We start from the raw sequence: 14,770 nt of genomic DNA on the forward strand, positions 1-14,770 counted from the left end.
GGATCCATAAGTTTCACCAGACTGCCAAAGCTGTCTGTAGCTCAAAAGAGTAAAGAAAGTCTGTTTCAGTGTTCCATTGCTGTGCAGCCAGCCACCCCCAAACTGTAAAACAACCACTATCTTTATTCTGCACACAGTTCTGTGGGTCAGGACTTCTGGGCTTGCTTCTCTCCGCTCCCGGAGGACCTTGGTTCTGGCTTTGAGTGTTCACCTTGGAAGGGGCTCCGCCAGCCCCTGTCAAGCCTTCAGATTGACCTCTGCAGCTCTAATTGACATATTCACTGTGACTTCATGAGAAATCCAGAGCCAGAACCACCAACTAAGCCACTCCCAAATTCCTGACCCCAGTAATTGCGAGGGCAATATGTGATTATTGTTATTTTAACCAGTAATTTTGGGGGTAATTTATTATGAACCAATAGATAACTAATACAACATACACTTAATCAAAAATCACAGATAGTACAAGGATCTTAGAATCTTAGAACACTTTTCAGTTCATTCCTGACTCACATGGAACATTATCCAGTAGGGTTCTAGAAAAAAGTTTTCAAACTTTTTACATTTTTGAGCATCATTATATAAATTCATTTTATATATACACTTTATAATGTACCTAATGTGGATAAGAACACAACTTACAGATAACCAAATATATGCATGTTGGAGTTATATGATAAGTTTTTTTTTTACTATAAGAGATACTCGGCTAAAAGACATTTTGAGTTTCTGGAGTAGAGAACTTCATCTCTAACCCTAGTAGAATTCAGCAAATGATGCTTCCTCCTTGTGTGTATCACCATAAATCCTTCATATAACACAAAAGATTCACCACATTCCAACTCACATATTTGGAAGCCACATGCTTGGCGATCCTGGTCAGACTTCAAGATACAAGGACACTTCAGGATGCTTTTTCCTTTGTGCTTAATCACCCCAATTTAGATTAAAAATCCAGGTGCCAGAGGTATCTCATACCACTAGAATGTGATTCTTGGAAGGTACTCACTGGGCAGGGGGCAGGGGAGGGAATAATTCCCACAAGAGTCCAGAAAACAAGCTCATTTAGTTTTTCATATCTTTATATAGAAAATACCTTGTTCACTCAATTTAAAAAATACATTAAAGGGAATTGAAGAGATGGGTTTTCTAACACCACCATTTACCCCATCTTCTTCCTCAAAGACTTCTATGCATTTATTTCTTATAGCTGTCATCAGCAACTATGTAAAACTTGGAGTTATGTTTTTTAAATTTTAGCATACTGATCAACATACTCTATTATTTGTAACTAGCTATAAGAAAATACATAGTCTAGCCTAGTGCTGCCCAGTAAAAATAAAATGCAAGCCACATACATAATTTTAAATTTTCTAGTAGTCACATTAAAAGAAAAAAGAAACAAGTGAAATTAATTACAATCATCCCTCAGTATCCATGAGGAATTGGTCCCAGGACCTCCACGGATACCAAAGTCCATGAATGCTCAAGTCCCATATATAAAATGGCATAGTATGTGCATTTAACCTAAACACATCATCTCATATACTTTAAATCATCTCTAGATAACTTATAATAACTAATATAATGTAAATGGTTGCCAGCATGCAGCAAATTCAAATTTTGCTTTTTGGAACTTTCTAAAACAAATATTTTCAATTCGTGGTTGGTCAAATCCACAGATACAGAACCTCAAGATTCAGGGAGCCAACTGTATATTTTATTTAATACACTATGTCCAAATTATTATTTTAACATGTAATCAATGTAAAAATTATTGATATATTTTTACATTCAATTTTTCATACAAAGTCTCTGAAGTCCATTGTATATTTTATAGTTACAGCTCATCTCAGTTTGGACTAGCCACATTTCAAGTGCTCAATAGCCACATGTGGCTCATGACTACATATCAGACAGTGCAGGTATAGCCATTCCCTTTTAAATGGACACTTGGGCTGTTTCCTGTCTTGTACCGTTATAATATTTGGGAATGCTATATGCATTTCCCCGTTTTGAATGAATCCTTAGGCCGGTGCTCCCATAGCACTCTGAGCATATTACTATCATCCTTTACTACTGCATTTTAATAGATACAATATGTAGAGACTGTTTCTATCTTTCTCATTAAGCCTCATGCTCCAGGGGTCATTCTCAATTAAATATTTGCTGACTTAATCTAAATAATTTATTTCTTCTCATTTTTTATAGAAGCAGAAGAAACTGAAGCTGAGGCTGACGAGGAGATTGAAGGTGAGGAGTCTGAACTTCACGAAGAGTCTGAGGCCCCTGAGGTAGCCGAGGAGACCAGGGGGTCCTTACCTGAGGGGGCTGAAGTTTTCGAGGTCCCTGAAACGGAACATGAATCAGGTTAGACTTTATTAAGGATCGTATCCTTAACTCCACTCTTGTCCATTGGCATGTATGTGTGTGCATGTGTGTATATATGTGTTTATATGGTATAAAATGGAAGCAGGCTGTAAATGGAGAGATGTGCCCCCAGAGTACAGCCAGTTAGTCCAAATCATATGGCTGGAAGTGTGGTAGGAAAGCTGAGTCTGCTCTGCCCGGGGGGTTGACACTCAGAAGCAGGGCCTGCTATATAATTTGTGGGGCACAGTGTCCAAAAAGTAGGGGAAAAGAGCCATTAAAAGTACGAAAATATAAAGCTCTTTTCTTCCATGGTCTCTCTTTTAACTTGTCATAGTACTTTTTGTTTGCTATTTGAGGTCATTCTAAGTAAAGAAAAGTTAAAATTTTAAGTTATTAGCATGAATTTTACCATTCATCTTTATGTTGACCAATGCCACTTTTAAATGCAAACGTTAAGAGCACTTAACTCATATGCAAAATCGTTGAAACTACACAATTTGTATTTTGCAGCTTGTACATGCATATGTATTTTATTCTTACCAGAACACTAAGTCAGTTTCATACACAAAACTAACTCAGGGGCTTCCCTGGTGGCACAGTGGTTGAGCCCGCCTGCCGATGCAGGGGACGCGGGTTCGTGCCCCGGTCCAGGAAGATCCCACATGCCGCAGAGCGGCTGGGCCCATGAGCCATGGCTGCTGAGCCTGCGCGTCCGGAGCCTGTGCTCCACAACGGGAGAGGCCACAACAGTGGGGGGCCCGCGTACCGCAAAAAAAAAAAAAAAAAAAAAGTAACTCAGCTTCTTATTTCATTTCCTAATATGCATATATTCTAGCAATGCTCTCTACTTTTAGCTTCCCAATGATTAAGGAAAGGAAAGACTGAAAGGCAAAAGAACTCTGGGTTGCCCTATCTTTTCCTTTCTTTCTGTGTCATCATTTTCAGTCTAGCCGAAATGATCTAGCTGCAGGTATCTGAAAACCTTTAGCTTGTGAAATTAGTTTCTAATTCAGTACTGACTGTGCTCAGAAGCATTTTATGAGCCCCACACCATTTCAGTTTAGCTGATACAGGAAAGTAACATGAGTAAGAAGGGATGTGATGAGGTTCCATGGTCATTCATGTCTCTTTGAATGCCATCACCTTCATTCTGCATCTGGAGCAAGTTCTAGTTCAAAGGGAGACCACGATCTCTCAAGGGCTGTCAGCATCCTCCCCACCCCAAGCCACTAAGTCACACTTACTCCCACATATGGTGGGTCCCCTAGAATTCTGTGCTCATGATGGAGCATCAAGAACGCTCATGAGAATGAGAAAGCAAAGAATGGCAGACACAGATCATGCATATCTCTGCTCACACACCTGCCCTGTTGTCCATTGGAGTCCCTTTGGATTTTGCTTACAAAACTCAATTCAAAGATAAAATTATTAAAAATTTCAAAATGACAACCAAAGTGCAGTAAACTAAGTATGAGGCCATCCTGGGCGAGAGATCTAGAGCAACTGCACAGCTCGTACACCCATGAAGCCAGCCCTCCTCAGAGATCCAGTTTGGTGGGTTGGGGCAGGGCAAGAAGGAATCTTACAGATTTCCAACGAAAGTCACTCTCAGGGCTGGAGAGTGGGCTTAAGCAGCAAGACAGGGTACCTCACTGTGGTGGAAGCGGGGCTCATAAAATGCTTTCGAGCACAATTAACATTGAATTAGAAATTACTCTTACAAACTAAAGGTTTTCAGATACCTGCAGCTAGATGCCAGCCCTGGAGCAATTAAGGGATGAAAACCTGCTGTTAGCTGGTAAAAGAACCAGGACTAAGGGGAATTTTTACAATGAGAAAGCTCAAATTTAACATAGATCGTTTTTACTACAGGGATTGGCATTAGGTTTATGGGATGGTAAGTATAAAATCAGAACCTTGTGCCAGACAGAAGAGCTAATAGGATGAAATACCCAATTTCCTTTTTAAGAATCCCACACCTTTATTGACTTGAACTCTCACCCAGAAACTTCATTGTTTTCTTGAGTACTTAACCAATTAGGCTGACAACAATCTTTCCACCCACCTACCTTTTGCAAGGAAACAGGCCATAAAATATCAAAAGAAATAAAAGAAACTGACATCCATTAAATATGACACAAATGTCCATTAAATGTTTCCAGATTTCCAATATCCCCAATGTTTCACAGTTGGTATTTAATAATGTAACAGATTAGGGGACAATTTAATGTCATTGCCTTTTATCTCATTATTTCCCCCAGGCAACCTAAACTGGATGTTCTAAAGCCATTAGCCTACTCCATTCAGGGTCAGTTCTAGCCAGCTCTGTAGACATGACTGGGCTTCTCCAGAAGCAATTCGCATCTGTGAAATCGTGGGTCTGTTTTGTCCCTGTTAGACCATATTCTGTTTCACAGAAGGGCTTGCATCTGGTTTAACTAGTGATTACTTCTTCCATCCAAGGGTCCTTTTTCACAGTCTTCTCCTGTAAATTGCTTAAGTAAGCAATTTTTTTTCACTTAAAACTGCCCTGTCTAGCCATCAAAAGACAAATACCATATAATTCTACTTACATGAGATACTTAAAAGTAGTCAAAATCATAAAGACCGACAGTATAATGGTGGTTGCCAGGGGCTGGGAGGAGGAGAGAATGGGGACTTATTGTTTAATGAGTATAGAGTTTTTGGTTTTACAAGATGAAAATAGTTATGAGGATGGATGGTGGTGTTGGTTGCACACAATGTGAATGTATTTAACACCACTGAACTGTACACTTAAAGACGGTTAAGATGGTAAAGTTTATGTTATGTGTATTTTACCAAAATAAAAAAGAGAAAGGAAAGAAAACTACCCTGTCTAACATAAATCCGTTACTTTTGGAATTTTTTTTTACTTTATCCAGAGTTCCCTGTGGTAGGCTGATAATGGCTGCCAAATGTGTGTCCACATCCTAATTCCTGGAACCTGTAGATGTTACCTTATTTGGAAAAAAGGTCTTTGTGACTAAATTAAGAATCTTTTTTAAAATATTTATTTATTTATTTAGCTGTGCAGGGTCTTAGTTGCAGCACATGGGATCTTCATTGTAACATGCAGGCTTTTTAGTTGAGGCATGTGGGATCCTTTAGTTGCGGCATCCAGGCTCTCAGTTGCAGCACGTGGGATCTAGTTCCCTGACCAGGGATCGAACCTGGGCCCCCTGCATTGGGAGTGCAGAGTCTTAACCACTGGATCACCAGGGAAGTCCTTAAATTAAGAATTTTTTGTTTTGTTTTGTTTTAATGAGGCTTTGAAAGCCCTAAGGGATCTTTCTTTTTTTTTCTTTTAATATTTATTTATTTGTTTGTTTGTTTGGCTGCATAGGGTCTTAGTAGCGGCACATGGGATCTTTGTTGCGGTGCACAGGCTCTTTGTTGTGGCGCATGGGCTTCTCGCTAGTCGTGGCGCATGGGCTCTAGAGCGCACGGGCTCAGTAGTTGTGGTGCGCGGGCTTAGTTGCCCTGCAGCATGTGGGATCTTAGTTCCCCAACCAGAGATCGAACCCACATCCCCTGTATTGGAAGGCGGATTCTCAACCACTGGACCACCAGGGAAGTTCCTAAGAATCTTGGTATGGGGAGATTATGTGGGATTATCCAGGTGGGCTCTAAATGCCATCATAAATGTCGTTATAAGAGAGAGCCAGAGGGAGATTAGACTCTCACACAGAGGAGAAGGCAATTTGAAGATGGAAGCAGACATTGGGTGATGCAGACTCCAGCCAAGAGATGACAGTACCCAGGAGAAGGTCAAAAAGGCAGAAGGATTCTCCTCCAGAACCTCCGGAGGTAGCACAGCCTTGCCGACACCTTGATTTCTGACTTCTGGCCTCCAGAACTGTGAGCGAATACATTTCTGTTGTTTTAAGCCACAAAGTTTGTGATAATTTGTTTTGGCAGCTACAGGAAACTAACACATACCCAAAGCAGGTTTTTTATATCTCATGCTTGGGAACACATCTTTTCCTTTGAAGTTTGGCTTCTGTCTTGGGCCACAAGATAATCATTATCTCTGTCAAATAAGATGACTGAAGTCTCATTTCAATCCTGTCGTCACTCTAGCCTTAGAATGGAATGACACATGTATTGCTTAGAATCGACACTTTGAAGGGCAATAACCTATGCATTCCGAGGCTGGTTAATCACTTCTCTCATTCCCAATTTGCTTTCTTTATGTACTGGTTAGGTATAGGCCAGTTACATGCAAGAACATGAGCTTAGAGTAACCATTGGCTCAAATCACAGTGCTTCATTCCAAGCACTTCATGGACATGTAATAGAGTCAGCTAGTAATAAACATCGGGAAATTCATCCATTCCTTCAACAAATATTTACTGAAGTCCTTCTAAGTGCCGTGCAAAGCAACGGACACTGCCCTAGGTAGTACAGACTCAGCAGTGACCAAGACAGTCAAGATCCCTACCCTCAAGGAGCCATCATTCTATGGGGTGAAGAACAAGAATAAACAAGTAAATAACTAGGATAATTTCTGATTGTGTTAAGTGCCATGAAGACACTAAACCAGTACCTGGGATATAGTTGGAACTCAATAAGTGTTTGTTCAATGAATGAGCAAGATAGAGACCACGGGGTTGGTTTGGAAGAGGCAACACGAAACATTATGGTCAAGGAAGAGTGTCATCTGAGATGATATTTGAGGCAAGACAAAAGCGCTGAAAGGATCTGGGCAAAGATCCCTCCACTGCCAAGGCTCAGAGGTGGGCACAGCTTCACATGGTCAAGGAAGAAATTGAATGTGGTTGGAGCATGGTGAGCAAGAGGGGGGTGGGAGATGAAATTGGAGAGCAAAGCAGAGGCCAGAGGCTTATGGAGATGGGAGTTTTCTATAAGTGCAAGTGGTCAATCTGATCTTATTAACATTTTAAAATTTTCACATTGGCTGCTATATGACAAGTTATAGAGTTATCCTGCACCTACATTCTTCATTTGTAAAACAGAGCTAGGAAGATTTACCTAGCAGAGTTTTTATAGGGATAAGAACATTTCTTTAAAGCACCCAGCAGAGAGTCTGCCTCATAGTTGATGCTTTGATGTCATCATTACCAGACTAGAACTTAGGGATTTTTTCCTCATCTGCCTTATGTTCTGAAAAGATCGGAGCTCAGGATTCCTAATTCAAATTAAGTGAAACTGAATCTTAGCACTCTCAAAATCAATAGTTACATTCCCTCCCCAAATATCAGAAGGAAAGGAACCAGCATTTGGGGCTTAAACCAATCAGGATAAATTCCTGGAGCTGGAGAGAGGGTCCCACTCCCTTAGCCATGTGGGGAAGGGTAAACACTGCAACAGAAGCACAGGTCTGCCAGGAAGGAAGAAGAGGAACACAGAGGCTGGGTGAATTACCACCAGTGTCTGTCACAGGGTGTGTGGAATAAAGTCTCTCCATCTCTCCCTTGCTAAATCTTCACTAAATTCCACATTGCTCTCCAATGCTTGTTTTCAAGTAGACTATTGGGAAATATATCAGTTTCCTAGGATAGCTTTAACAAGCTACCATAAAGTTGGTGGCTTAAAACAACAGAAATTTACTCTCTCACAGTTCTGGAGGCTAGAAGTCTAAAATCAAGGTATTGGCAGAGCCATGCTCCCTCTGAAATCTCCAGGAAAGAATCCTTCCTTGCTTCTTCCTAGCTTCTGGTTACTCCAGCAGTCCTTGGTGTTCCTTGGTTTGTAGCTGTATCACTCCAGTCTCTGCCTTCATCTTCACATGGCCTTTTCTCTCTCTCTCTCTCTCTCTCTCTCTCTCTCTCTCTCTCTGTGTGTGTGTGTGTGTGTATTTCTGTTTCTGTGCATCTTCTCCTCTTACAAGGACACCAGTCATTGGATTTAGGGCCCACCCTAAATCTGGGATGATTTCATCTCAAGATCCTTAACTAATTACCTCTGCAAAGACCCTGTATCCAATTCATGTCACATTCACAGGTACCAGGAGTCAGGATGTGAGCATATCTTTGGGGGGGGCACAATTGAACCCATCACAAGGAGTGTAATTCAAGGAAAAGGAACAGGGGACAGCAGACACCTAGGGTATATAAAGAGCAGTGCTCATAATGACAACTGCACGGATAGTGTGTCCCTAAGACCAGTGGTTCCTTAACGGCCATCTAAAAACCAATGCCATGGGCTGATCAAGTTTTCTCCCGTCAAATGCATCTCTCTCAAATAAAGCCTGACCTCACCATGTTGATTTGTCAGGACCAGGCTGGGCAGCCTGGAGTGAGCAACCACTGAACATTTTGCAAGTCGCTTCCTGCCACCCCATTATCCAGAAGCCTGACCAGATTTAAGTAGCAAACAATTCAAAGTTTAAATTCTGGAGCACAGATGTTCAGTGTTGTTGATTAAGGGTTGATCATGTGCTTCGACTATCAAGTAACTAAGTGGTAGGGTTGACTTTTTAAATTAAGAAGCATAGCTGCTGACCTTGCTTAAGAGGAAGACTATTCCATCTGTATCCATTGCCACTGCATTTGTCTACAAGTAACAGAAATGCCAAAACACTGTATTAAATAAGGGACATGTCTCATCCCTGAGTCCAGGGTATTTTTTGGTTTTTTTTTTGTTTGTTTTTTTGGCTGCATTGGGTCTTCGTTGCTGCACACAGGCTTTCTCTAGTTGCAGCGAGCGGGGGCTACTCTTTGTTGCGGTGAGCAGGCTTCTCACTGCGGTAGCTTCTCTCATTGTGGAGCATGGGCTCTAGGCACGCGGGCTTCAGTAGTTGTGGCACGAGGGCTCAGTAGTTGTGGCTCGTGGCCTCTAGAGCACAGGCTCAATAGTTGTGACGCACGGGCTTAGTTGCTCCATGGCATGTGGGATTTTCCCAGACCAGGGCTCAAACCTGTGTCCCCTGCATTGGCAGGCGGGTTCTTAACCTCTGTACCACCAGGGAAGCCCAAATGTTTTTAAAGTATTATAAAGTATAAGTTATTTTGGTAATATGACTAAAGATATAATGCTTGAAGGCTCTTTTTTCTTTCCTTTAACTTTTACTCAAAAGTTGTACTACCTGAGTTTCCAGAAGACGCTTATCCTGATGTTCCTGAAATGGAGCCAATTAAAGAGAGTGTCAGATCTTTCTACTCCGCCTGGAGGCAGATGGAAACAGCAATCCGTGACTCTTTTACTCAAGTTTTAAACTTGGAGATTGCTGACAAAACTCCAGAGGAACTACTTCAAAAAGTCGTTGAGACCATGGAAAGTAAGGGCTGTCTGTAATCATAACATTTATTGTCATGAGCAGGTAATATTATTAAAAGTACTGTGAAAGTTTAAAGCCTGTGGTTTGTGAAGCAAAACAGTCAGTATATCCAGGGATGATATTTAAAATATTTAACAACTGTCATAGTGCAGGCACCCACCAATCAGAACAGCCATGAGGCACGAACAGCACTGACCAAACTGGCCAGTTGTCACTTAAAGAATTTGTGAAGGCCTGTTTGCATACACATTTAAGCTAAGAGACCAGTCCCTATAATTAATTTTCCTAATCTTTGGCTACTGTCATATGCTAATATGCTTTTATCCTAAAAATACCTTCCCAACTATTTCTTCTTTTTTTCTACAGAACCTTTCCACTATGCTGGCTGGGAGTTAACTATGGACGATTATGATGAAGAAACAGAAGACTATCAGGCTGAGGCCGAAGGCGATGAGGAGCTAGAAGAGGAGGAGGAGGAGGAGGTAGGAGTCTTTGTTCCTGCTCCCTCACCGTGGTCACATCACTGAAAACGCACATATCCAGAGTGGTAACGGGCACTTACAGACTCCAAGAAAACAAGCAGGGATCTTCAATTTTATAAACATTTTCAACACATTTTGCCTCCACCTAGCTTCATTTGACCTCTGAAATGCCAGGGCTACTTAGACAGTATATTACGCCCATGAAAAAAGAATTCTTTAAATTTTTTCTGCTGGAAATGTCTATAGGTATTAGAGACAGAAATATTTTATAAACTTAACAAAAGTGGATGTCCATTGACAGGGGAATGGATAAAGAAGATGTGGTACATATATACAATGGAATATTACTCAGCCATAAAAAGGAATGAAATTGGGTCATTTACAGAGACATGGATGGACCTAAAGACTCATACAGAGTGAAGTTAAGTCAGAAAGAGAAAAGCAAATATCGTATAATAACGCATATATGTGGAATCTAGAAAAGTGGTACAGATGATCTTATTTGCAAAGCAGAAACGGAGACACAGATGTAGAGAACAAATGTATGGATACCAAGGGGGAAAGGGGTGGGGTGGGAGGAATTGGGAGGCTGGTATTGACACATATACATTATTGATACTATGTATAAAATAGACAACTGATGGGAACATACTGTATAGCACAGGGAACTCTACCTGATGCACTGTGGTAACCTAGAAGGGAGGGGATATCTGTATATGTGTGGCTGATTCATTTTGTTGTGTAGTGGAGGCTAACACAACTTTGTAAAGCAACCATACTCCAATTAAAAAAAATTAATAACAAAAAAGATTTAACAGACATGGGTGTTTTATACAAAGCATAGCAATGGCACCTTTGAGGGGCTACAGGCATGATAACAATGAGTGGTTTGCTCAAATGGGAACAGCTCATTTTAGGCCCCAATCTTCTTCCTTGGCACCACAATTTTGGTCACTGTTCTCAACTGACAGCCTCCCAGTTCGGGCATCTATCAATAATAAAGTAGGAGGTGATTCTTTTAATTCCGGTCTTTATCAATAAAACGGGTAGATAAACATTCAGTTGTAATTAACTTACTGTTCCTTAACTTAAACCCAAATATGTATGTGTCAGACAACAAATGTTACACAATATGATTCTGCTAACAGCTTTCGGTACTTTATCCTAAGGAACTGCTGAGACCTTCAGTCAGGGTGGCTAAAGGATATGGGTTTTGTCCCACTAATATTCAGATTCTCTCCTCTCAGTCATCCTTCTTCTGCTGTTCTTCTTCTGTGCCCTGCTCTGGTCTGCAAGAACTTGGTGTCTTTCTTGTATCTGCAGACAGTTCTCAAGCTGTCTGTAATATTCAAAACTTAAATTTTTAAGTATGGTCTTCATTGATAATATAGTGTCTTTTCCTCACTTCCACTCTTCCTAATTTACCATAACACAGATCAGTTTTACCTGCAGGGTTTCCAAAGGCTTCCATAACAAAGTACCACAGAGACTTCCCTGGCGGTCCAGTGGTTAAGACCCCATGCTTCCCCTACAGGGGGCATGGGTTCAATAATTCCTGGTTGGGGAACTAAGATCCCACATGCTGCGTGGCACAGCCAAAAACAAAAACAAAAACAAAAAAACCCCACAAAGCACCACAAACTCGAAGGCTTAAAACAACAGAAATTTATCCTCTCACGGTTCTTGAGACCAGAACTCGGAAATCAAGGTGTTGGTAGGTAGAACCATGCTCCCTCCGAAGGCTCCCGGGAGAACCCTTCCTTGCCTGTTCCAGCTTCTGGTGGCTCCAGATAATCCTTGGCTTGTGGTTGCCTCTGTGTTGGCTTCAGCCTCTGCCTCAGTCTTTACTTGGCCTCTCTTCCATGTCTTCTCTTATAAGGACACTTGTCACTGGATTTAAGGACCATCTGAATAATGAACAATGATATGTCATCTTGAGATCCTTAATTACATCTGCGAAGATGCTTTTTCCAAATAAGGCAGACATGGCTGCCAGGAATTCTGGGAGAACATCCTTAGAAATTTTGATCTAGGAGGAAAGACAACACTCTGTCTTTACATCCACCTGGAAAAATCACAAGAAAGAATTTCACTTCTCCCAGCTCAGTCAGTTGCCCCTCTTAATCATAGTAACTAGAGGACTTTGTATATGATTGAGCCAACCTCAGTCACATGCACTCAGTGGCTATAAGGTGAGGAGTTACTCTGATTGTCTAGTCCATTTGAGAACCTTGGAATGTGGAAGAAGTGGTTCTCCATGAGAAGAGGGAGAAGGGTCATGTTACTTGAAAAGGGAAAGAAAGGTGCTATACAGACAAAAGCAAAAAAATGTACACTAACTCATGATAAAAATTCTGGGAAGATATGTACTCAAATGTTAACAGTCATTCCAGGAAAGATGGATTAAAAGGGATTGGATTTACCCTCCTGCCTGAAACAATTGAAAAATAGGATAAGTACATGGAACAGTTTTCAAGGCATTGACATGAGACAGTGAAGCACAGTGATCCCAGAGAGGTGGGAAATAAATGAAGTGCACCCTACGATTTCCCCATCTTCCTGTCTGTAAGGCCATGTACCTTGTCCAGGCTGTGGTACAGGGAGGAGGGACCCAGACAGAGCCAGGGAGACTCATTGATTGGAGGATTGGAGGAGATAGAGCAGAGAACCCCTGGAGACCAAAGCAGCTAGAAGGGAAGGGACCAGAGATGAGAGAACTGTACACAGAGAGAGCTCTGGACACCTGCAGAGCAGCCCCTTCAAGTATTCAACAGAGCACTGATCAGCTTCACATGTAAGGAAACTACTCAGGGCTCTGGGAAGTACCAGAGATTAGTGGGACCAGTACTTGGATCTCACACAGAGCCAGAAATAATGCCTATTCCCACCAACTAGACTGGAAAAGCCTCATAATTCACAGGGCATTGGGTAGTATACTAAAAAGAGTCTAGTCTTAGGAACAGGGAATAATTAGACCTGGAATAGCACACACAGAAAAATAAAAACAAATAAAAGAACTACTGATACAGACACCAACCTGGATGCATCTCCAAACAATTATGCTAAGAGAAAAAGCCAGACCAAAAAAGAATACATACTATGTGATTCCACCTACATAAAATTCTAGAAAATGCAGACTAATTATAGTGATAAAAAACAGAGCGGTGGTTGTCTGGGGATGGGGCAGATAGGAGGCAAATAGGGGCAGGAGGGACGGGTTACAAAGAGGCAGGAGCAAACTATGCAGTTGACAAATCTGTTTATTGTCTTGGCTGTGGTGATGGTTTCATGGATCAAACGTATGTCAAAACTTATCAAATTATAAACTAAGTATGTAAGTGTTTTAATGTCAGTTATACCTGAGTCAAGCTGTTGACTGTGTTAATGGTGGTTATCTCTGAGTGATGGACTCGCAAGTAATTTTTATTTTGTAAATACTTATCTATAGTGTCTGATTTTTTAACATTCGAGATGCAGTGTTTTTACAATAGGAAAGATCGACAGCAAAGATATTTCGCTTTTGCCACACAAATAGAAAAAGAAACAACACTTCTAATGTTGCTTCAGAGATCAGAAATTGCATCAAGGTGTGTCCAGGTGTTTGTCTTTCCTCATCAGTTCTGCCTGCACTTGGCATGTGTTTAAATGAGGTTATTTCTTTCTCTATTTGTGGCAAATTAATTCTTGCCTCTCCTCCATCTCTTCCATTTTTTTCCTTCCACAATACTTAATACCAGTTAGGTCTCTTGGATCTATCCTCCAAATATCTTATCTTTTCCCTCAAGTTTTCCATCTCTTACTTTTTTGTTCTTACATTTGTAGAGTTTGTTCAAATATGTGTAGACTTGTCTTACACTCAGCCTTCTAATTTAAGACATTCATTGGGGTCTCTAGAGTGGAGTATTAGTTTCCTATTCCTGCTGTACCAAATTGCTACAAAGTTGGTGGCTTAAAATAACCAAATTATTATACAGTTCTCACAGTCAGTATTTTTAAATGAATCTTAGGGGGCTAACATCAGTGTTGGCTATGTTCCTTCCTCTAAAGAAGCCTTTCCCTATCATTCCCAGTTTCTGGAGGTCATCTGCATTCTTTGATTCATGGCCTCTTCCCTATCTGCAAAACTCATCACTTCAACCTCTACTGTCCATCATCTCATCTCCTTCTGCCTTTGACCTTCTTGCATCCTTCTTATAAAGACCCTGTGATTACATTGGACCCACCTGCATGATCCTCCCATCTCAACATCCTTAACTTAATCACACACATACGATAACATATTCACAGGTTCTGGGGATCTTTGGGGGCCAGATTCCACCACAAGTGCTCACTGTCTTCCTCAGCTTATTTACATATTTTATTGGTGCTCATGAACTCTTTCTAGTGTTTACATGAATCTCTGTAAATGTCTCCATCATTTTTCTACTCTGAGATCGGGTTTCTTCCCTGCCTGTGTTGCAGAGTTTTGCGGTCTGTTTGATCTGACTAATCTTGCAGTGTGTGCCAGGCTTCCTGAGACAGATGGTTGTTTTCTTTGTTTCTTTTTTTTTTTTGGCTCAGTGGGGTTCAGGACTGTTGCTGGAGTGCTTTAGGTGACAATATTCTCAAAAATTATGAAAGGCCAAGTGACTTTTCTCCCCATCGGTCAGGAGCA

At 41.1% G+C, this 14,770-nt stretch overlaps 1 protein-coding gene across 1 annotated transcript in view; it reads left to right on the forward strand.

The window, feature by feature from the left end:
- The window catches only part of AK9 (adenylate kinase 9), a 103,857-nt gene that overhangs the window by 46,593 nt on the left and 42,494 nt on the right, over positions 1-14,770 (forward strand). Inside the window, exons 19-21 of the mRNA XM_082633552.1 lie at positions 2,218-2,370; positions 9,434-9,634; positions 10,001-10,116. Coding sequence (XP_082489678.1) covers positions 2,218-2,370; positions 9,434-9,634; positions 10,001-10,116 — 470 coding nt within the window. The remainder of the gene's footprint in view (positions 1-2,217; positions 2,371-9,433; positions 9,635-10,000; positions 10,117-14,770) is intronic.

This window comes from Mesoplodon mirus, assembly GCF_964341445.2.
Source record: "Mesoplodon mirus genome assembly, chromosome: 10".
NCBI classification, from domain to species: Eukaryota; Metazoa; Chordata; class Mammalia; order Artiodactyla; family Ziphiidae; genus Mesoplodon; species Mesoplodon mirus.